The 22,841-nt window shown below is 46.1% G+C and overlaps 1 protein-coding gene across 2 annotated transcripts in view; it reads right to left on the bottom strand.

Annotated features, from left to right (window-relative positions):
* MTOR (mechanistic target of rapamycin kinase) overlaps positions 1-22,841 on the bottom strand; it is a 938,810-nt gene that overhangs the window by 212,626 nt on the left and 703,343 nt on the right. For both annotated transcript variants that reach the window (XM_086921314.1, XM_086921315.1), the window contains 4 exons: positions 19,322-19,439; positions 11,118-11,333; positions 5,935-6,035; positions 392-488 (listed from right to left, as the gene is read on the bottom strand). In XM_086921314.1, coding sequence (XP_086777440.1) covers positions 392-488; positions 5,935-6,035; positions 11,118-11,333; positions 19,322-19,439 — 532 coding nt within the window. The remainder of the gene's footprint in view (positions 1-391; positions 489-5,934; positions 6,036-11,117; positions 11,334-19,321; positions 19,440-22,841) is intronic.

Here is a 22,841-nt window from a genome sequence, read left to right as displayed (position 1 = left end):
ATTATGATGCAAGTGTCTGGGAAAATGAATGGTTTAGGGATTCTTTGGCCTAACCAAGTGGATGTGGATCTGGAGAGTACAGAAAAGACTAGCTCTCTCCTTGCAGCATCACTGATGACAACAGTTATCCACTCCATAAAGGACATTGAACTAGCGAAAGAGCATTCTATTAACAAGAAGGTGGCAATGTAGTATTGCATACAATTGAAGATTTAGAGAGACAAGTGATAAATTGCCTTATTAAAACATATGAATGACACAGCTCTTTAAAATATAAAAAGATTCATGCCAAGGTTGCACATAGACTGGATGGAGGGATCTATGAAAACATTTCCTGCAAAAAACAGCAATGTTCCTAAATCAAGTTTAATACATAGTAATTTACTTGTACCTGTAACCAAGTGTCAATCTGGATAGTCTTGATCCCTTCTACCAGAGCTTCATTCACATCAGGCCAGTGACCATAATCAAACCAAAGAGTAAGTACTCTGTAAAAGAAAAGAAATTCCCATAAGATGAATTTGGACAAATAGATGAGCATGTGTATGTGTGACAGAAACCCTCCTGCTCATTATTGCCATACCATTTTAATGAGTACCGAAAGCCCATTTACTACTAAAGTTAGTGCCTAGTGAGTAAGGATTTTATAGGAACTGGGGTGGTGTGGCATTAAATGGGATTCTGGGTTCAGGGTCTGAAGCATGGAATTTGGCAACAGTACGGTAGAGAAAGACCTGTCCAGTGGCACATGAAGAGTCTCGGATGTGGTAGAACCTTCATTTAATATACTCACTGGGCTTGACCAAAATCCTGGGAAACACAAGATCTTATGCATGGGCCCATAGAAAGAAGAACATCTGCTGAGCCCAAGAAAAGTTTCACTCAGCAGGGACACAGAGGGAAGGTGCCCTCCAGATTGACATGGAAGGTGTAGGCCTCTGAATGGACCTATATGCCCTCTCTATAAGAATGGGACGAAGTAGTATGCACAAGCTTATTGCATTGTATGTAATAAGTATTTAGAATATTTGTTCGGCTCAAGATGAGCGGACACTTGTTTTTGGAATGTGAATAAGTATATGTATGTGTGAGAAGTCTTTGGGGGTCTGTTTTACAAAGGTTTTTAAAAAAATTATTTCTAATGATCATATAAGAAGAATATGCCTAAATATATTTAAAATCATAATTATTTTGTATTGTAAATAAAATATTCATTCTTTTGATGTGAAAATAAAAATAATTTTCTGTATTCATTTGTGCGATCTTGTCACAAAATGCATTTGTACATATTGTTGAACTAAGAAATGGATTTAGGGTTTTCTTCCATAATAAGACAAAAGCTGACAGGAGTGGGTGGCTTATGCAGATCAGGTAAAACAGTCCATAGTGGACGAGGAGCCATGCACTCTTTCGGAGAGGAGGGCGAGGTTCTTTATTGGCCACAAAGGATCCTTCCAAGTGAGGCAGGAGTAGTGCCCTCTGCACTGGTCAGGGAAGCACCAAAGAGCACTTGAGAGGGGAAATCTAGCCCTGCCTAGTACACATCTTAATGAGCTGTAGAGGCAGACTCATACTGAAAAATAAAACAAAGGTTTTATGTTTTCACAATTTTCAATACCAGGGAATAAAATGAGCCTCTGCTCTGGTCTATTTTGGGTAGTGGACCCCTATACATTGTGGTAATTTCACCAAGATCTCTAAACAGTTTTTAGAGATTATGCTCCTCAAACTGACAGCAAATCCAGTCTACATGGGGCGGGCATGTCTGTTACTGCTGCTATCGCCATACATTGCTGAAGGGTATCACAGCCCTATGCGAAGACACATCAATGACAGACTAGGGTCATTCTGGGATTGCGCCAGGTAAAGGAACTTTTCCTTGCTGTAAAGTAGAATTCAGAACACAAGACACAAAAGAAGTTACTTTGAACACATAAGACATTTAAGTGTGTAAAGTGCCATCTTTGGACCATTTGATGGCAGGGATACTTATTTTCTAACTTTACAGACTGACAAGCAAGCAACACCAATACATTTACACATTATGTATAATGTATTACATGGCAAAGAAATGGACTTTATAAAATGCTTGCAACGAGGATTGTTTATAAGCATATCTGGGTCATTGGCTATGTGGACTTATAAACTTTATTCATAATGTAGGTTCTCCACCCTTGGTAGTATGCAGCTTTCTGTTTTGTGAAACTATTTCTCGAGAAATTTTACTAAGGCAAAACATTTTATTGCTGTCCAGCAAACAGAATAGTTTTGAAGGCACTGGAGATCTGAGAAATGCGCTATCTAGCCAGGAAATTCCATTCTTGCTATCGGCAGAGCAGACATGTTCCAATGAGAGGAAAAGATGAAACTGCAGGAGGAAATTGTGCTTCAAATTAAGTCATTGTACCTTCCAGACATCCTCCCAGACGCAGTATAACTGGCTTCTATTCAGCTGATAAGGCTGCAGGGCAGCTTCTGCTGGCAGCAAGGCCTCTCTGTAGTCTAAGTCAAGGCTTGTGCCTGGCACTCTTCAAGGTTTAAAAGTCGTCCCAGGTGCCTGATTAGAGAGCTGTGCTGCTTTTGGACACAGCGAGCCTATAAATATGGTTTACACTTTTAAAAGCTCTCCCTTTACAGCTGGGCTACTGACATTATAAATAATCATTTGCCAGTGATGTGAGACAATTAACGCCCATAACAGTATGTAATACTTGCCATATTGAGGAAACATTCACCTACCCAGGAAAAAAACAGGGAAGCATTATCCTTTTAAGGACATGGCTGCATATTAAAGGGTAGAGATGGTGTTTGTCCTTACCGACTGCGACTGTTTATACTGTGCATTCCTAGCAAGAATTTGTAAATACGACTTTTCGGGGTGCACACCCTTTGGGTGATTATATGCAGTTCTTTTTCTTACTCCTATGTCCTGAGCCGTGGCCAGGTGAGGCGAGGTCTTACCCTCTCAATAGACGGGTAAGTTGTGATTATACATACAAGAGGTGTATATGGGGTTGACACAACAGAATTTATTGGTCATAAGGATCTAATTTGGAGCTGTATTACAATTGGATCGTTCTGTTTTTTCATTTAACATTATGAATATATATGTGTTGTTTTGTGTGTTACAGAAGTCGTCATTCAGAGGAATTTTTACCCACATACAGGTAAAGAGGTTGTATCAGTTCCAGCTCTTTACACATGTGAAACATGATTTATTCACAACACACACTTGCAGTAGCAATATTATTGGTCCTGACGAAGGCATTGGATAGTATATCTAATATTGCTGAAATATGTTCCACATTTAGACTGCTATTTTTCAAAACTGTCTTTTTAGCAGTGTTTTTATATTTTGATCCTTGTGAGGCATGAATAAGTAATTTTGCCTACCATCGGTCAAATTGTAACCCACTTCACTTGTACATATCACTGCACTGCAATCACGATTCCCATAGAATCGATCATTCACATATAGAGGTCTTACTAGAGAGCCTGTTTACAATAGGTTGTTCTTTCCTTGCTGACACAAGGGTTATAGCCCGTAATGCAACTAATGTGACGTCACGAGGAGACCCAGATGATAATATATGTCACCATCGGTGACTGATGGGAATCCGTCCATTCCAAAGCTTTTTACTGAGTTGAATGAATCAGATTGATCCAGTTGTTAGCTCCTTTTGTGTATCTTGCTTAATAGACCCGTGGATATTTGTGTTGTTTATTTGTACATTGTTTGGGGAATATATCCATGTTAGGTCTTTAAACTTTTCCCTGAGACCCCTCTGTATATAGTGTTTTTTTGGTTGTGGAGAAAGGCACCAGAACCAACTGATAACACACACACACACATTACTTCTCATGGACAATGGGCACAGGAACCATTCTAGAACATGTACAAGCGATTTGGTAAAGCCTTATGAACCAACCCATCAAACACCAAAACACTCACCAACATTGCAAAACTCACACACACATCCCGACTCCCTAAGACTCGACTCTCTTAGTAAAACATTTAACTGTTCATTCCAAAGCATACCAATGAAAGATCAGCAATAGTCATTCCAAGATTTAGTGTCTTTAATAGAATAGTGTTTTTCAATACAAAAAAGAGCCATTTCTATATAGTCTGCCCTTTTCTACTTCTGCTACATGGTCTTGGAGCAACAACTTGATGGGTACTTTATGACCCACACGTAGGTGATTAACACTGTGTATTTGCTTCAAGCATTTGTTTTCAGAACGCATCAGCCAGACTCATACTAGACATCCCGCGTAAAGACCACATTTCTGGTCACCTAAAAAACCTCCACTGGCTCCCCGTCAATAAGAGGATAACATTCCGCCTTCTAACCCACGCACACAAAGCACTTTACGAACTTGGACCCGAATGCCTCAACACACAACTTTCCTTCTACACCCCCTCCCGCCAGCTACGCTCCTCCCACCAAGCCCTTGCTGCTGTACCTCGCATCAACAAAACCACCATGGGAGGAAGATCCTTCTCCTACCTGGCGGCAAAAACCTGGAACTCACTTCCCATTCACCTTCGCCTCACTCAGAACCACCTAGCATTCAGAAAGCAACTTAAAACCTGGATATTCGACAAGTAATTCCCCACCCTTCTCCAAGCGCCTTGTGACCCTCTGGGTATGTAGCGCGCTATATAAATTAATTGAATTGAATTGAATTGAATTCTTCATGATGATCACATATAAATGTAATTAGTCAATAATATATTAAACTAGTTATGGAAAGATTGTTGATTATGGATCCATACCTCTCCTAATCAAGTATTTAATAGTGTAGCCACGCCATTTACCACCTTCTAACCCTCTTCCATTCAGGTGCATTTGTTCATCTATCAAAGTGATTTGTGTCAATTGTTGTGGGTAAATCCCTCCTGACTCATTTACAATACAAGCATATTCAATGATGTGTATTCTTGGAGTACAGCCATATGTTTAGACCCTTAGGAAATAGGAGCAAACAATTCCCTGAAACCACAGAGTTTTATGCTTCAGCCAATAACGTGCAGAAAGTCTGTCATCGATTTCCACATGCTTTGTGGGTTGAGGCATTAAACCAGGAGGTCAATATGAACTTATCTGAATGGCTGTATAGATCTGTATCGCTTACATTTGGATGCCCAATAAAAAGGCACAAGTGCAAAGGTGGCGTTTACAAAAGATTTCAACAAAACCATCTTTTGGCTTCAAAGGTGCCTTACACACAATTAAATTTGCACAGACCTTCCTATCACTGTGGACGCTGCTTTTGCACGTGTTGGAGGAGTTGTAAGAGTTGTATCATGAAGGGCAAGGTGGACCTTCCATTGTGAGTTAGAACACTAACTCAGTCCAGCAGATGCACTATAAGCATCCTCATTCATGATAAATGGGATTCTCTCTTTTGCCTAATTAGTTACACATTATAATTGTGCATTAGTGTCAGTACAGGAGGTAGGCGGAAGCAAGGGGGCAGGAATCATGAAATGCATGAGGCACTTTCAGTACTGCCAATGCCTTTTATGCCATAGGGTTTGGAAGAGTAGCATAAATCCATTTTGGATACAGATCAGAGTGCAAATTACTGACATTGGAGATTTAGTGTCTCTGTTTCTTTTTCGAGGGGCCACCTTAGATTACAATAGCCCATTTAGTATTGCTAAAAAGTGTTTTCATCAATCTAGTTATTTTAAGTATATAAGAGTTCCCTAGTGCAAGTACACGACACTCAAGTATGCTCCAATACCGAAATGTTCTTCTTTACTGTGGCCTAACCACACCCAACCTCTAATGTGCATCACATAGTGAGATCAGACAGAACATACTTCGTTTCAAGTCCATATTGTGTGGCCCGGATTAAACTGAGTTACACCCTATCACAACAGATCCACCATTTGCATACGTATGTATTGCTTTGTCACTTTACCTGAGAGTATCCTGTAAGTTATTTCCCCGGGACAAAGAGATTGAGCGGAAGAAACCCTGAACGGCAGGGACGGTGTACATCAGAAGGGTCTTTGACAAATCCTGCAATCAACATATAAAATGAGTCACTCACAAACCTATACTTTATGTTCCTACTCTTACACACTTTAATTTCATAAAACCACCCTATGAAACCCAAACCAGGTTAAAAAGATTGGACCCCACTTATTATAAATATAGAACCTATCATATATACATGACTCACAATCATAATCAAAAAGCTACAAATAACAAACCCTGAACCTCCAATACTGTCACCCTCATTACTTGTAAAACAGCAGCATACCCTTGTTTCTGGGTTTCTAAATATTCAATTTTTCTGCAAATTCACGATCACTTGATTATGCAATGGCATCATACTGGGTATGGAAATGTTTTCAATATCCTCAAATGTGAGCCAGGTAGCATCAGAATAGTTAGGTGTATTTTACCACTGACGTAACGATAGAAAGGAGGTTGTGGCTCCATGAAGGTACTAACTAGCACCGGACTATCTTGCTCAACAGAGGCCAGGCAAAAGAACAGATCTTGACAAAGCACAAAACTCAAGAACTAGGCAAAAACTTTGGTTAAGGTTAGTGGATGAGTGATAATGACACCACGGAAAGAAAGAGAAAAACCACGTTAGGGAGCATCTTTTTTCCCAATGATACTTCTTCCTACAGATTTTTCACGCAAGGAAAGACTCCCTTAGCAGTAACGCAAGCAACCATATGTCTGAGAAGATCAACAATGAAAAGAGGTCCTTTACAAAAAGTAGTGGGTTAATCCATCTAACTCAAAATAATCCGGTGTGAAATGACCTGTGTGCTATAAATTCTCTTATCTTGACATCCGAAAACTAACACATATAGGCTTAGGTGTCTAATTTTCCTTGGCAATGTAAAATCTAAACATCCTCGTGGGGTCCATCGTATAGAGACCCTTCTCTATCATGAAACAGTGATACAGTCAGAGAGTTCTTAGGGTATACCCCATTGTAACTTAATACAGTAAAGTAGTAGGCAGAAATATATATTTTGTGACAAATGAAACTCTAAAGAGCATTTTGATAAAAAATAAGGAATAATCATGATGGAAAATAGTGAAAGGAAAGATAGCACTAAGTACCTGAAGCGTCCCAACTTTAAGAGGTAAATTGGTGGCTGTAGGAATGGCAAAGAAAAATCATGCACTTCTCCCTGAATCTTAAATAATATCAGCTTAGTGCTGGAATGAGTGCCCCCTGCATGGCATGGTAAACGTATGGCATCCTGTCTTATAAGCCTACTGGACTAGCCTCTGTTTTTCTTTCAGGAACCTCAACAATCATTTAAGGCCAATGGAGCTGATCCATGTCCCCTTGGTTTTGTCGACATGCACTGATGGCAGACAGGAAACCCAGAGGTTTCCCCTCTATCTGAGAGAAGATGGCTTACTGGTGCCTCAATTGAGACTATGTGGTGGCAGCCAGATTCTAGTTTAAAGGCATAGACTTTTTACCTGCTCCCCCATATGGAGACTGCCTGCCGGTTCTCCGGAGTAAAAGATCGGACTGTGACTGGGACAAGTATGAAACATTATAAATGTGGGTGTAAAAAGTGGAGTTCTGTCACCAAGCGTGGTTAGCCTACTTTGCCTTTTCCCATCCCAAGCCCACAGAGTATGTGGATCTTCCTCTCTTTAGCCAGATGCGGCAGTTATTTCCACCCTTCCCATTGAATACCAGTTAAGTTCTGAACTGGTTGTTGGCCTCCATTATAAGAAACAAGACATAGGTGATGAGACACCAGGGTTACGTCGGCCATCGCCATTAAGACACCACAGGGCACCAATGACTTTACTGGGTAGGGTCCTACTTGTTTTGGTGATGAAGTCTTTTATTTTCAGCCTTTATGTACTGAAATCTCTGCTGATGGAACTCCAAGGTGGTACCCAAGACGGAACCAGGTCGAGAGTCCACTTGGTAGACATTTCACAACAGACAAGCTCTCGCTGAAGAATAGGGGATCCAAGAGGTTCAGGAGACCCCATAGTAGATTCACACCCTGCTCCATTGGCCGTTGAGCAAACATTAACAAAAATCTAGGGTGCTAAAAAGATATAATAGTGTTCTGGGCTGTAGCTCAACCCTAGCACCTGCTATTATGTTGTGCAACTTAGTTTTAATGATTCTAGCCTAATTACTTTTTAATGCACTCATTTTCTATTTCTAATATACAATCCTGACTGGCCACTGAAGTTGTTGTTATTTATTTTCTCCCAATGTACTTGAGTTTCTAACACTTCCACCTCCCAGGTAAAACCTTGACTGCTTCACTCCACAGCCCTGTAAGAGCAAAGTGTCCTAAAGTACTGTGACCAGAGGATGCCAGGGCCAAGAAACAATAGCCACACAGTAATCAGACCGCACCTGCTTCAGAACCCCCATAAAATAGCTCATACTCCGCATTCTCACCTATTCTTCCAATGCTGGATAAGCTGGATAAATACCCAATCCTCGAACCAGTATTGTGTACAGCGTCTGGACATCCAGGTGACCATTTAGATTAGAACCTGCTAGATTAATTGCCAGGGATATATTCTCTTCTAGAAGCTGCACCTTCTTACCGGAGGCCAGTTGTGGACACTTTGCTGTTGTCACTAAAGTACAAGAGTGAGCGCTAGACTGCCCTGAAAGCAAAGGAGCTGACAAATTGAGGCTGAAAACGTTTTTGTGAGGATATCTCAAGGAAGCATGACCGAACAGTGTAAAAGAGCAGAACCCCCCTTTTCTACTTCATCACTGATAAGCTTGCACCTTTCTGACTTACCAATAACACTAGAGATGTAGTGCAGGCAGCTGCCTAGCTCTTTCAACATGGCAGGGACAAAACAGGTAGATGAGAGCGAGAAATTTCCAGCCCCACAGTCCTCCTAATTAATAGCTCTCCGGTTCACAGTAGGAGTAGCATAGTTCAGGCCAATGCCCAGCCCCACAGCACAGCTACATCAACCAGTCCACTGATTCAAGCGACGTGGCAGCTGTCTTCCAAGCAAGCCTCGCAGTCGCTAATAGTGCCGTCCTAGCCCTCCACAGCTGCGCTAGTCAGAAAGAGGTAAACTGGCCCCAGGAACCGTCATCTCAGACAACGCTGTGATAACCCACCTGTGGCCACCTCATCCAAAGTTGGGGCCCTTCTGGGTCTCTCGGCTCTAGAGATCGTCCATTGGGTCAGGAACCACCACTCCAGCTCTGGGTGGTTAGGACGCAGACATAGGCTGCGCCACATGCATCTGTAGCGCCGGTTTGTCTCTAGGCGAGGCAATCAGGGACCAAGGCTCAGTCTCTAGGGCAGTCCCGAGCACCAGTGCTATCTTGAGCTCCATACTTGGCATTTCAGCACTACTTCTTGATAGAGAGGAGAAGACATATTCTCCATGACATGCCACTGCCACATGTCCCTCAACTCCTGGGGTAGATAAATATGCTTTTTCTTGGGGCCAACAACAGGATTAAGGAGAATTCACAGGGGCTGAGAGCAAAGAGCACTTTCAATGCGTCCGCCATGTTGGCTTCACAAATCACACCCCATTTGCGCTGAAGTTTTAAGAAGTACTAGAACACATCTTATAGACATAGTTGTCCAAAGCTCTGGAAGGTTACTATGTTTGCAAGCTAACTTCACCATCCAGGATCCTCTTGGTACACCAGCTATCTACTTTAGTCCTATAGATCTCTTGTGTGCCAATTGGTCGGATTGTTCTGGGGCTTTCTTCAAGAGGAGCCATACCAGAACATTTTTCGTTTGGGGATTTTCCTTTTTGTGTCTGGGTTGAATGAAAGAAAATGTTAGTGCTTGATTACTTACAATCATATCAATTTCTCAAATAGTTTCAGACACATAAAATCATTGCAATTTCCCAGAAAACCGCGAGTTAAAATGCAAAAATTACCCCATAAATCTGGATTGTGTTTGGATAGAGGTAATTATGATTATCCAGTAAGCAGAATCATCCTCTTCAAGTCGACATTTTTACCCTTCTACATCTGGGCAGGATTAGGGACTCCTCTCTGAGGAGCCTCTGACCTTTTCTGCTTCTGATTATCTGCCCACTCAGGCATCCAATTGCGAGGCCACCTTCATTTTATTTGTTCTGGTACAATGAACACCAATGCCTTTGGGCAGCTTATCCTCTTCATGACAACTCTACCTTTTTTTGGGGCCAGCAAAGCCAAGAAGTAAAAGCCACACAGTGAAGCTGGGAGCATTACTGGTCCAAGTGATGCACCCGCCCATACTCCTCTGAGGGATGAGGAGAGGGAAAGAATATAGACAGAGTAATGGACTTCCCCACTTGGGAACGGGAACACCGCCTCTGTAAAAGGAGGCGTGAATGCAAAAAAAGTGAACAGCGAGTGGACAGACGTAAACCGCTGCTGACTCACCTGGCATGCCAAGGTGACAGAGACAAGAAACCGCATCTTCAACATTCAGAGCCTGAGAGATAAACTGTACATGGGCTTAAATGAGACACTAACAACAATTTGGGACCAAATTTAAGTGACATCAAGACATGATGAATGGCAACGGTGAGAACATGAAAGTCTATCCCTTCAGAAAATGCCTCACAACTGGTAATTTAAAGAAGGTTTGTGCTTTGAGCAAAACAAAACACTTTGCAACCAAAGAACTGGATAGTAGAATCAGGCATAGCAAATTTATAATAACCAGACCCTATAGCTTGCAGATTTCACTACGGGTAAATATTGAATATCCTATCATTAGGTTCTGCTACTCACAAACAAACAGAACCTTTTAACCTTAGAACCCATAACTAAAACGAAACTAGACTCCACAATCCCTAGACCCTATTATTCAAAAACTCTGAACTTGATTCTCTTAAACCTAGACCCCATTACCTGCCAACACAGAACTTACTGCCCATATTGTAGTACTTAAACCCCAAAAGATAACACCATGAACAACACTGCTCACAAATCCTGAACGTATCAGGCCTAAATCCAAGACCTTACAGACTAATAGTCTAGATCACACTGCAGCACAGACATCGTTTCCAGAGTGGCAACTCTTCCTGTGCCCTGCAGCGCAGGTGGGTATGAACCCACTTCCTGTGTCATAGCGAAATTTGATAAAGACGCACCTCGGACACCTTCTTTTGCAGAGGGGATGGCACTGGGCTCCCCTCGATGCTTTCATTCTCGCTCTCACTGTTGCTGCCATCAGTGTTGGCACTGGTGGCACTGGTGATGCTGGTGCCACTGGCGTGCCTCAGCTTTTTCTTCTCATCTCTGGCCTGGTTCTGGTGCTTGTAGTGGAGCACAGCCTCGAAGTTCATCACAGCCCAGGCATGCCAAGCCTACATAAAGTGCACAGGAGAAAAATGAGGGCAGAGCATATATATACAACATAGCACACAAGTAAATAAAATACTGATGGATCTAGTTACCAGCGCATATGCATAGTAAGCGATGGGAGTAGACCAACAAAAACACAGGACATGAAGATGATACTGGAGAAATTTGCATCAATGCACAACAGGCAATGAGAGTAGATCAGGAGGACATGCGCAGTATCCATAGAGTGAGGCAACAATACACAACAAATGACAGGACTAGGAACATGTGAAAGTCACATTGTGGTGGCATTAGAAAGAGGCTCAAGAGAGAATAGGCAACCGTGATTCTAGGGAGAAAATGGGGCAATCAGGGCTTACAGGTTTACGTTTGATCCTACTGCCTGTACATCTCACCACCCCCAGTGCAGTGAAAGGTCATTATGAGCAATGTTTGATGTAAGCATACACAGAAACATACTGGAAGACAGACGCATGGTGCTGGGATACACAGACGTAGGATGTCAGCAAACCAGACATGTAACGCTGGCTTTCACACACACATACAGGTGCACCAACACATGACGCAGGGATACAGAATAAACACAAAGAAGTGCACCAATGCATGATGAAAAAACACATACAAGCACTGTCAGTCAAACTTTACTTGCAGGAACAACACGTGTGAATTTTGAGGACAAGTCACACAGGAGAGGCATTCCTGAGATGTAAGGAGCCTGTCCCGTTTCTACACATTGCTGCAGTAAGAGGCCCGTGCTCTCTGTGGAGGTATAGGGGGAGATCTACTCTTCCTATAAAGACAGTAAAAGGTTCAGAAGTAACGAATAGTTTCTTACCTGTCGGTGTAGTTTTGCAGCTTGAAGATCTTTCTGGATTCACTATGCTGTGCATTATTCCGCGATCTGGTGGTTGGGTCCGGATTCGTAGTCTTTTTTCTCTTTTTTTTTTTGTAGCCCAGGTGGGCGTCGACGTCCTACCATTTGGTGCACCTTTGTGACGTCGGCACGCTTCCTGCGGAAGCTCCCACCCTTGGGCGCCATCTTCGGATTCTTTTTTCTTTTCTCTCTTGTGGTGAATCCATGGCTATGTGTATTAAACTTTCCTTCAACGTAAACTTCTTCAAGTATACTTGTCTTTGCTAAACGTTCTTATCTTATTCCATGTCCTTCCACCTTCTCCAGCCTCATCTTTCTGGCGGAGGTGGGTGGGTTCGCTAGTGAATCCAGAAAGATCTTCAAGCTGCAAAACTACACCGACAGGTAAGAAACTATTCGTTTTGCAGCGTGAATCTTTCTGGATTCACTATGCTGTGCATAGATTTTGTAGCGGTTTTGTCACTCATGTGGCGGCTGGGTGGAAGATGAGCGTTGGTTGTTAAAGATATGTTGAAGCACTCTTTGGCCCACTTGTGCTTCCTTGTTCATCCGCACATCTACGCAATAATGTTTAGTGAAAGTGTGCACTGAAGCCCATGTTGCCGCCAGGCATATGTCTTGGATGGGCGTGTTTGCCAGGAAGGCGATCGTTGCCCCTTTCTTTCTGGTTGAGTGGGCTCGTGGGCCCTCCGTGAGCTCTTCACCAGCTTGCAAGTGGCAGAGCTGTATTGTTTTGGCAATCCATCTTGCTATGGTGTTCTTAGTCACTGGTCTACCCAGGAGACTCCTTGCGAAGGACACAAAGAATTGTTTCGTCTTCCTGTGTTCTTTCGTCCTTTCTATATAGTGCATTACTGCCCGCCTTGCGTCGAGAGTGTGGAGCGCCCTCTCCGCGTTTGACGTGGGCTTCTGGAAGAAGCTAGGTATCTGGATACTTTGGTTCATGTGGAATTTAGATACTACCTTGGGCATGAAATGCGGGTCTGTCCTCATCACGACCCTGTCACTGTGTATTTGTATGTACGGTTCTTGCAGCGTCAAAGCTTGTAACTCGCTCACTCTGCGTAGAGATGTTATTGCTACTAGAAAGGCTGTCTTCATTGTCAGCATTTGTAGTGACGCTTTATGGATGGGTTCAAACAGTGGCTTCATGAGTTCCATCAGTACGACGTTCAAGTTCCATGCCGGCGGCGGAATCCTCTTGGGTGGCGCTATTCTCTTCACTCCTTCCAAGAACCTTTTCACTACTCTGGAAGTGAAGAAACTTCGTCCTGTTTCTCCTCTTGTGTATGCCACAATCGCTGCCAGGTGAACCCTCAGCGAGGACGAGCTTAGTTTAGCTTTGATCAGGTGCGTGAGGTATCTGAGTACTGTAGACTCTCTAGTCAGTTTTCTCTCCAGGTTTTTCCTGTGGCACCACTGCGTGAACCTCTTCCATTTCTCCCCATAGCACTTCCGCGTGCTGGGTCTCCTTGCTTCTCTCAGTACCCGAAGTGTGCTCTCTGGTAGTTTTAGATGTGCAAACTCTAAGTCCTCAGGAGCCACGCTGACAGGCAGAGGCTTTCTGGTTCTGGGTGTAGAACTTGTCCCCCTTCCATGGAGAGAAGGTCTCTTCTCTTTGGGAACTTGTGTGCTCTGCCCTGCGACATCTCCATAATCTGAGAGTACCAAGTCTGCCTCGCCCATTGGGGAGCCACCAGGATGAGAGTCATGTTGCTCGACCTGCACTTGTTCAGGACTCTGGGGATCAGTGGCGTCGGTGGAAAAGCGTAGGCAAATTTCTTTGACCAGCTTATCCATAGGGCATTCCCATGGGACATTGGTTCCTGTTCCCTCGATGCAAAGTGTTGGCATTTTGCATTCTGGCGTGTTGCAAACAGGTCTATTGTTGGTCTGCCCCACCTCCTGAACAGGTTCTCTGTCTCTTGGTTGTTCAGTTCCCATTCGTGGGACACCGATGCTTGCCCGCTGAGCCAATCCGCTTCCACATTGTCCTTCCCTGGCAGGTGTATGGCAAGCAGGTCTATCCTGAGTGGGATCGCCCATCTCCATATTTCTTGAGCCAAGCTCGACAGAGGGAATGACTGAGTCCCCCCTTGCTTGTTGATGTAAAACATCGTTGTGGTGTTGTCTGTCTGTATCATCACCCTTTTGTTGTAAAGGTGCTTTTGGAAGGCCTTGAGGGCCAGCAACACTGTTTTCAGTTCCAGGTAGTTGATGTGCTTGACTGCATCTCCTGGGTTCCACAGACCCCTCACTCTGAGCCTGTTCATGTGTGCGCCCCATCCTTTCTGGGATGCGTCTGTGGTGATGGTCACAGTTGGGTCCGGTGGCGTTAGAGGCTTCCCCATCGTTATATTCTCCTAGTCCACCATTTCATCTCCTCCTGCACATTGTGCGTAACAACCACTAGATCTTCCCAACTTCCTTCTGCTTGTGACCATTGCTGTTGCAGCCACTCCTGTAGTGGTCTCATCTTTAGCCGAACATTGGGGACCAGGTGGATGCATGACGTCATCATCCCCAAGATCTTGATCACCGTCCTCACTGTCAGAACTTGCCCCTTCTGGTAGTGGCGTTTCTCCCTCAGCAGGCTGAGTGTTCTCTTCTCGCTGGGTGTCACTCTGCATTCGACCGTGTTGATCAGGGCTCCCAGGAAGATTTTCACTTGTTCTGGGTCCATGGAGCACTTTCTCCAGTGGATGGAGAAGCCAAGGTTCGTGAGCGTTCTTGTGACCTGTTCTGCGTGATCTTTGCATCTCGTGTAAGAGCTTGCTTTCACGAGCCAGTCGTCCAGGTAGGGGTACACGTGTATACCCTCCCTTCGTAGGTGTGCGGCCACCGCCGCGAGGCATTTGGTAAAGACCCTTGGCGCTGACTTGAGCCCGAAAGCCAGGGTTGTGAACTGGTAGTGGTCTTGTTTCACCTTGAATCTTAACATGTGTTTGTGTTTCCTGTTCATGGGGATGTGCAGGTATGCGTCTTTTAGGTCTATCGTGGACAAGTAGTCCCCGGGCCTTATTTGTGGGATGACCTCTTGCAGGGAAGTCATCTTGAACTTTTGAGTTTTTACGTAGGTGTTCAGGAACCGTAGGTCCAAGATGGGTCTCAGGCTTTCGTCCGCCTTTGGTACTAGGAAGTAGTTCGAGTACACCCCCTTGTTCCGTTCTCTGTGCGGGACTTGTTCTATGGCCTCTTTGAGGAGCAGTTCTTGAGCTTCCTCTTGGAGCAACTGCAGTTCTTTGCCCTTGTGACCCCTTCTCTTTGGCTTTCTGCTTGGTGGATATTTTTCCAACTCTATGCAGTATCCGTGCTGTATAATGTTTAGTATCCACTTGTCTGTGGTTATTTTTCTCCATTCGTGTAGAAAAAATCTCAACCTTCCCCCTACTGGTGTTGTGTGTTCTCTTGAGCCGTGTCCGTGTGAGCCTCCCCTTAGCTGTTGGTGCTCTCCCCCCTGAGGCTTTGGGTGGGTGAGCGCCTCCTTCTTCACGGAGTCACTTTTGGGGGGGTTGATCACCACCTCTCCGTCTCTGGCCCCGTCCGTTTCCTCTCCCTCGAAAGGACTGGCCCCTATTCTGGGAGTTCCAATTCTGCCTCTGTTGACCCTGGTGCCATTGGTTGTCACTCTGTTGACCATGGTGGTGCGACTGTTGCGAATGTGATTGCTGGTTTCCCCCTCTACCATTTGGTCTCCTTGTGGGGGTGCCTCTCCGCATCCCCCTGAATTGTAGGGCTCCCATCGATTTGGCTGTCTCATTGTCTTTCTTCAGCTGAGCCAGTTTGTCATCTACTGATGCCCCGAACAGCGTCTCCCCTTTGAAGGGGGTGTTCAGGATGTTATTTTGCACTTCTGCCTTGAAGCCTGATATTCTGAGCCAGGCTTGCCTTCTCTCAGTGATGCCTATGGCCATCAGTCTGCTAGATGTTTCTGCCCCATCTAGGGCTGTCTTCAGGCATGCGTTTGCTATGTCCTTTCCCCCCTCCACGAGGTGGGCTGCCCTCTGCCTGTACTCCTCAGGCATGTGTTTCAGCAACTGGCTCATCTCATCCCAGTGCTGATATTGGTGTCTATTCAGGAGTGCATTGGAGTTTGCCATCCTCCAATGCATAGCGGCATTTCTTTCAATTTTCCTTCCAGTGAGGTCCATCCTCCTGCTTTCCTTATCAGGTGGTGGCCCAGATGTGGTTGGCACGTTGGCCCTTCTTCTGGCCGTTGCCGCGATTATGGAGTCAGCTGCCACGGTGCCCTGGATATAAGGGGGGTCCTCGGAGGAGAACTTGTATTTCTTCTCCGTCCTCGGGGTCACTGACCTGCATGTGGCTGGTTCCTTGAAGGCTTCAGTCCCTTGGGCCGTGACGCTCTTCAGCATGGGCAGGAAGCTGCTTTTCGTCTGTGAGGGGAGCAAAGTCTCTAGCAGGAAGTCAGCCTTTGTCTGTTCCTCCTCCAACTTCACATTGTAGACTGCTGCAGCCTCCTTAACGACCTCATAGTAAGCCCCGATGTCGTCTGGCGGCGAAGGCCTCGAAGGGTATGTCTCCACAGGTTCCTCGGGTTATCGGCCTCAAGATCCTGCCATTCTTCCTCTAGCGACGCCGAGGATTCTGAGTAGTAGCTCTCGCGGAGGTAATCTCCCTCCGAGCGGTAGAAATCCTCCTCTTCTCCCTCATCTGTGGGGTTTGGAGTTTTCGGCGGTTCCTCGGCTTCGAAGTCCTCCTGCACCTCTACCTCTTCGGCGGTCGCAGCGGTCTTCGAGGGAGTCGAGTAGGTCTTCGAGGGAATCGTATAGTTCTTCATTGTTTCCTCGAAGGCTCTCTTCCTCTGGAGCATACTCTCCATTTCGGCCTCGAGCCTTCTTCTCTTTTTCTCCATCTCTGCCGCTTGCTCGGCGTCGAGCTTTTCGGCAGGTCTCTTCGACGGTACCTTCGACGTCGAGGCCGTTCTAAGCGTCTTCTCGCTCGAGGGTCCCTTCTCGAGGGCCTGCTTCGACGACCTTTGCTTTTCGCTGGTCTTTGCCATCTGGGAGTCCTTTTCGAAGGATCCGCTGGGCCTTTCGGAGGATGCGGCTTCGGACGTCGAAACTTTCGTCGCCGGCGCTCCTTTCGAGGACTTAGCCTCCGCTTTTCGGGGTTCTCCCTCAGGCTTTCTCGGCCCTGTCTGGGTTTTCGGGGTCGTAGACTCTCCTACCTTTTTTGAAGGTCTCACATTGGTCTCTACGACCGTGAAGTCATCTGGTCCCTCGGCGATGTTCTCCTCTTCGTCGGAGGAGGCACCCAGCTCGTAGAGGCTCGGCGTGGCCCCTTTCCCTTGCATCGTGTGGTGGGCCACCCTCTGTCTCTCTCGAACTCTCAGAGTCTTCGGCGTGAAGATTGAACAGGCGTTGCAATCCTCGCTGGAGTGGTCGATCGGCAGGCAGAGGTTGCAGACCGGATGCTGGTCCTTCTGCGCGTACTTGTGGTGGCAATTACGGCAGAACTTGAATGGGGTGTTGTCCATGTGCTCGCTCAGGGGGCCCCCTGCGCGCGCTTTCTCCTTGGCCGTCGAGTATCACGAGGTTTTCTCCTCTTTCTTCGTTCTGGCTCTAGGAGGTCTTCTTCTCCGACTTCCCTCGGTCCTTTTCCCTCAAAAACTTGGTGTATTTCCTTCTTTTCTCCTGAAACTTCTCCGGAGCTTCATGCGACGATCCAGACCCAACGGCGGAAAAAAGAATCTGAAGATGGCGCCCAAGGGTGGGAGCTTCCGCAGGAAGCGTGCCGACGTCACGAAGGTGCACCAAATGGTGGGACGTCGATGCCCACCTGGGCTACAAAAAAAAAAAAGACTACGAATCCGGACCCAACCACCAGATTGCGGAATAATGCACAGCATAGTGAATCCAGAAAGATTCACGCTGCAAAACTGGTGTGTATGGGCCGATGTAGACTTTACAATTTGTGTTGTACATGGTCTGTGTTGTGTAACATTACTGTGGCGAGGTGCCTCCTTTGATCGAGGCTCACACTGTCCCACCGAATGCAAACTCATGTAGAAGCGAGATACCCATTTGCAAACACCCATTGGTGGCTTATTAAGGATATGAAGTGCTCTATAAATTGGCATTACAGTGCAACACAACATCATCAGTGCTGTGACGTGTGTAAATACTGCTGGGACGTGCTGGGCCTCCAATGACTCTTGACATTACTGACAGCAGCGAGGTGGCCAGAACCTCTTTGGATATACAGGGCTCCTGCAGGGTCGAACCTTTACTGTAGAGCAATGTCCAGACTCTCCTGAAAAACGCAGGGCCTTTGCTGGCTCGACACATTACTGCAGTGAGATGAGAGGATGCTCAGGGGTTGCATGGGGTCTTTGCGGGGTCTATTGAACACATGACTGCAGTGAGGTACCCAGACTCTTCTTGTGATGACTCCAGTGAGTGACTTCTGAAATGTATGGGGCCTTTGCAGGGTCTATATAAAATGTGACTTCAGTGACATACCTGTATGCCCCCCGAATGTACTGTGTGTGTGCTGGCTTTATGCTACACGTATCTGCAATGAGTTGTCCAGAGTATTGCGGCAAATGTGTGTCCTGTACCGACCCTACACATGACAGCAGTGAGACTTTTGAACACACCTAGGATAGAAGCCCTTGGATGCACAGGAACTTTGCGGGGTCTGTTTAACATAGGACTGCAGTAGGAAACAGACTTCTAGGAATGATGGGGTGTACATGTACTCTACATGTGACCGAGGTGAGACACCTGGATGGTTTTGGAATGTAAACGGTGCCTGTACCTGGCGCATTACTATACTGAGGTGCCCAGATTCTTCTGGACAGACTCCACACATGACAGCAGTCAGACTCCACACATGACAGCAGTCAGACTCCACACATGACCGCAGTCAGACTCCACACATGACCGCAGTTAGACTCCACACATGACCGCAGTCAGACTCCACACATGACCGCAGTCAGACTCCACACATGACCGCAGTCAGACTCCACACATGACCGCAGTTAGACTCCACACATGAAAGCAGTCAGACTCCACACATGACCGCAGTCAGACTCCACACATGACCGCAGTCAGACTCCGGGGCGCTCCCGGATGAACGAGTGCACAGACGTACCTTGTACCAGCTGCGGTCGTGCTCGGTGCAGGCGTTATAGCACTGCAGCACCTTGGGGATGGTACTCTCGTTGATGCCCTGCAGGTTCAGCTGCCACTCACCCAGCTTCAGGAAACACCTGGAATGACAGAGGAGGAGGGATTAATGGCACGAAGCACAGGGGACTTTAACCAGGCCAGGGGTACCACCGCCACAGTAGGTAAGTATACAGCCTGTGAAGACGTGGGGTAGCACTGGGGAAAATAAGTTTCCTTTCAACTCCTGGATACGGGGCCGGCCTATGATCAATAAGCGCGCCAGGCATAAACAAATTTGGTGCCCCTTCTAATTCTGCCCCCTTAACTTTTCCCCTCCCCCACAGTTACACTTCTGCCCTTCCTAACCGTTGTATATAATGATATTACACAACTTAGCAATTCTGCTTTTGTGTTATGCTTTGAGTAGGAATGAGAAAGGCCTGCTCTGCTGTCTGGTGCTGCTGTCCCAGTTATGTCTGCATAGCGCCAGGACACCCTCCTGAGGATAACTGTGTGCTTCATAAATATTATGTTATGTTATTAAGGTTATGTTATGTTATGTTATTAAGATATTTGTTAAGCGCACTATCACCGATTGGTTTCTTGGCGCTGAGGTCAACAGTAACATAAACGTGGATGGGGGATGGAGAATTATTGAAGTGCTTGTCTGTAGAGCCAGGTCTTCAAGGCTTTCCGGAAAGAGAGGAGGTCTTGGCAGTTCCGGATCTCCAAAGGGAAGGTGTTCCATAAGTAGGGGGCAAGTGTTGCAAACCTACGGCCTCCAGCGCGCTTGAGTTTAAAAGGGAGCGTCTGGAGGAGGCCCTGGTTGAGTGAGCGTAGGTTGCGAGGTGGTACGTATCTGGTGATTAGTTGGTCAATGAATTTGGGGCTTTTGCAGTACAAGGATTTAAAGATCATACAACCTGTTTTGAATGCGCAGCGTTGGGTGACCGGAAGCCAATGCAGTTTCCTAAGTAGGGGAGTAGCTGCATGCCACCTCGGTTGACTCAGAATCAGCCTCGCGGCATAGTTCTGCACCATCTGGAGACGTTTAAATAGGAAGTTGGGGAGACCTAGATAAATGGCATTCGCGTAGTCCACATGGGACAGAACAGTGGCGATCACGACCTGGGTGATTGCCTCGGACGTGAGTAGACGCCGGACCTTACGAATTCTTTTTAAATTGGAAGAAACATTTGGAGACCACCTGGCCCACTTGTGCTTTTAATGAGAGGTCGCAATCCACGATGACTTCAAGTGTTTTGGCCGATGGTGAGGGTGGCGGGCTTGACCTAGATCCGATGGGCAATAGTGGGGGCCCCAGTGCTTGGCGCTGTCCCCAGTAAGGACCAGCTCGGTTCATTAATTCATCAGCAAAACATTAATTGATGCTATTCTAGTTTTAACCATTACCTCTGTCAGAAGACCACCACTAGTGTATGTTGTAGAGCGAGTCTGCGGGACAAATATGCTGAGAGTTATGGAAGGTCTGCCCTGCCCCCTTCACTGCTCCTGACCCTGTCTCCCCCTTGCTACTGCAGATGATCCGAGTGGGGGGGCCTTTGTGTTCACAGGTCAGTCAGGTCCTGAGTGATTACCTTAGCAGCGACCAGGCTATGAAAACAACCCCACCTCCCACCCACCCATTCCTAGCACAAGAAGTGAGAGGGGAAAAAACGAGCAGAAGGGGAACATTTATGGAAACAAAAATAAAAGGCGCTGACAGCCTGCAATAAAAAAGATAAAAGCGGGCAGCTAGGTCAAGCTCATTCTGGGCCCCCCAAATGCAAGCGCCCTGTACCCTGCTCGCCCAAGGCAAGCCCTGTTAAAATAACGTGCCTTTTCTCTCCACTGAGATGGTGGAATGTGAATTTGGAGATGAAGAACTTGGCAGCCCCGTCCCCCGGGAGTGGGCCTGTGCTGTGTTACCGGGGGCAAACGAGGCGTGCTAACATCATCAGCGGCTGATGGCGCGAGCAGGGCTCATAAACAGAGCGCGGGTGGGAGGCGGCACTCTCCACGCACCCGCGCGCCGGCCTCCTCTGGCCCAGGGCCGAGATCGGGGACGGATTTTCGATCTCTCCTTGAATCACTATGAAACAGGAAATTATGAAAGGCTCCGGGCCTCGGGCGGGAGAGAGGGCAAGAGAGCAGGGGCATGGAATGGTAGAATGAATAAAGGGGTTATTAACAGATTACACAGATGCTGCTCTAAGAAATGGAACAAGTAAGGTTGAATACGAAGGATATTATGATGTCCAATTGCAAAATGCAAACCCACTTCAATTAAGTAACTTCCTATCCAGATCATGAGTAGAACGCATATTGAAATCTCATGGGGTTACTAGCATTAGGATCGAAGGATGTTCACAGTCTCGATGCAGGATTATTTTATAACCCACACGTAAGCATTTATGTACGCTATTACAATTGTGCAGGTACAGAATTCAGTATCTAGTTGTTAATTCATCCGATCCCTTTTAGGCTCCTCACCTTTTAAATTCTCCCACGGTGCCAGACTGAGCCAGAAAGATCTTTCCACAATAGCTCCTGCATGTATATGGGTGTCATTGCACTCCGCAGTGGCTTGTCCCACTGCTGGAAGTGATGGCGTGGAACCATATATGCACCACCCATGAACACCAACGTCATTTAACAAAAAAGCTGTCAGCGCCCAGTAAGGTGGAGTATCACCAAGATAAAAAACCATGACAGTGTGAATTATCTAATATGAAACCTTATTAACACCTAGAATTCCACTCCACAGAACAGGGAAGAGGACAGGCGGTGAGGAACCTGCTGCCAGATAGAGTATCCACCAGAAAGAGCGATACAGAAGGTAAGCAACTTGTTCTTATGCAGGAAACGTCTAAGCACAGATGTCTCCTCTTTTGAATAGAGATCAAAGCAGTACCATCCAAACGGTGGAGACCCTGAGGAGTGGACTTCACATCGGGAAATCCTGCAGAACCGAGAGGGCAAAACGCCCTCCTCCGAGAACCTATGAATCATGGCAGTGATGTCTGATCTGCCAAACACAGAAAAGACCAGAGAGCTCACAAATAATCTTCCACTACATCCAATGGTCATCGCAACAGGCCACAAACTTCGTTTAACAAATAACTTCATGGATAGACGGTGCAGAGCCAATATGACAGCGATAACCACAGCGAGTAGGTGAAAGCCACTCAACTGGTTTCACTCAATCACCATGCATGGAGGTGTGGCTTGTGGATATTCAGATGAAGAACTCTGTTCTGCAGCTGGCAAAGTAGATGTTCCCGCAAAGGGAGACATAGTGGAGAGCAAATGCTTAGGTACCACACTCTTCAAACCCAGTTTGGGGCTATCAGAATAATCTGAGCCCATATCTCCAGACCTTTTTCAGAACTCAGGGAAGTAGTGGCAGAGGTGGGAACACATATAGGAGATCAGAGTCCTATGGAAGGCAGAACATGTCTCCTAGTGAATCCTGAGTTGGATCATCTCCTTCAGCCAACACT

Source organism: Lissotriton vulgaris, chromosome 5, assembly GCF_964263255.1.
Source record: "Lissotriton vulgaris chromosome 5, aLisVul1.2, whole genome shotgun sequence".
NCBI lineage: Eukaryota > Metazoa > Chordata > Amphibia > Caudata > Salamandridae > Lissotriton > Lissotriton vulgaris.
Note: the sequence above shows the minus strand (reverse complement) of the source record. Positions and strands in the feature narration are given on the sequence as shown.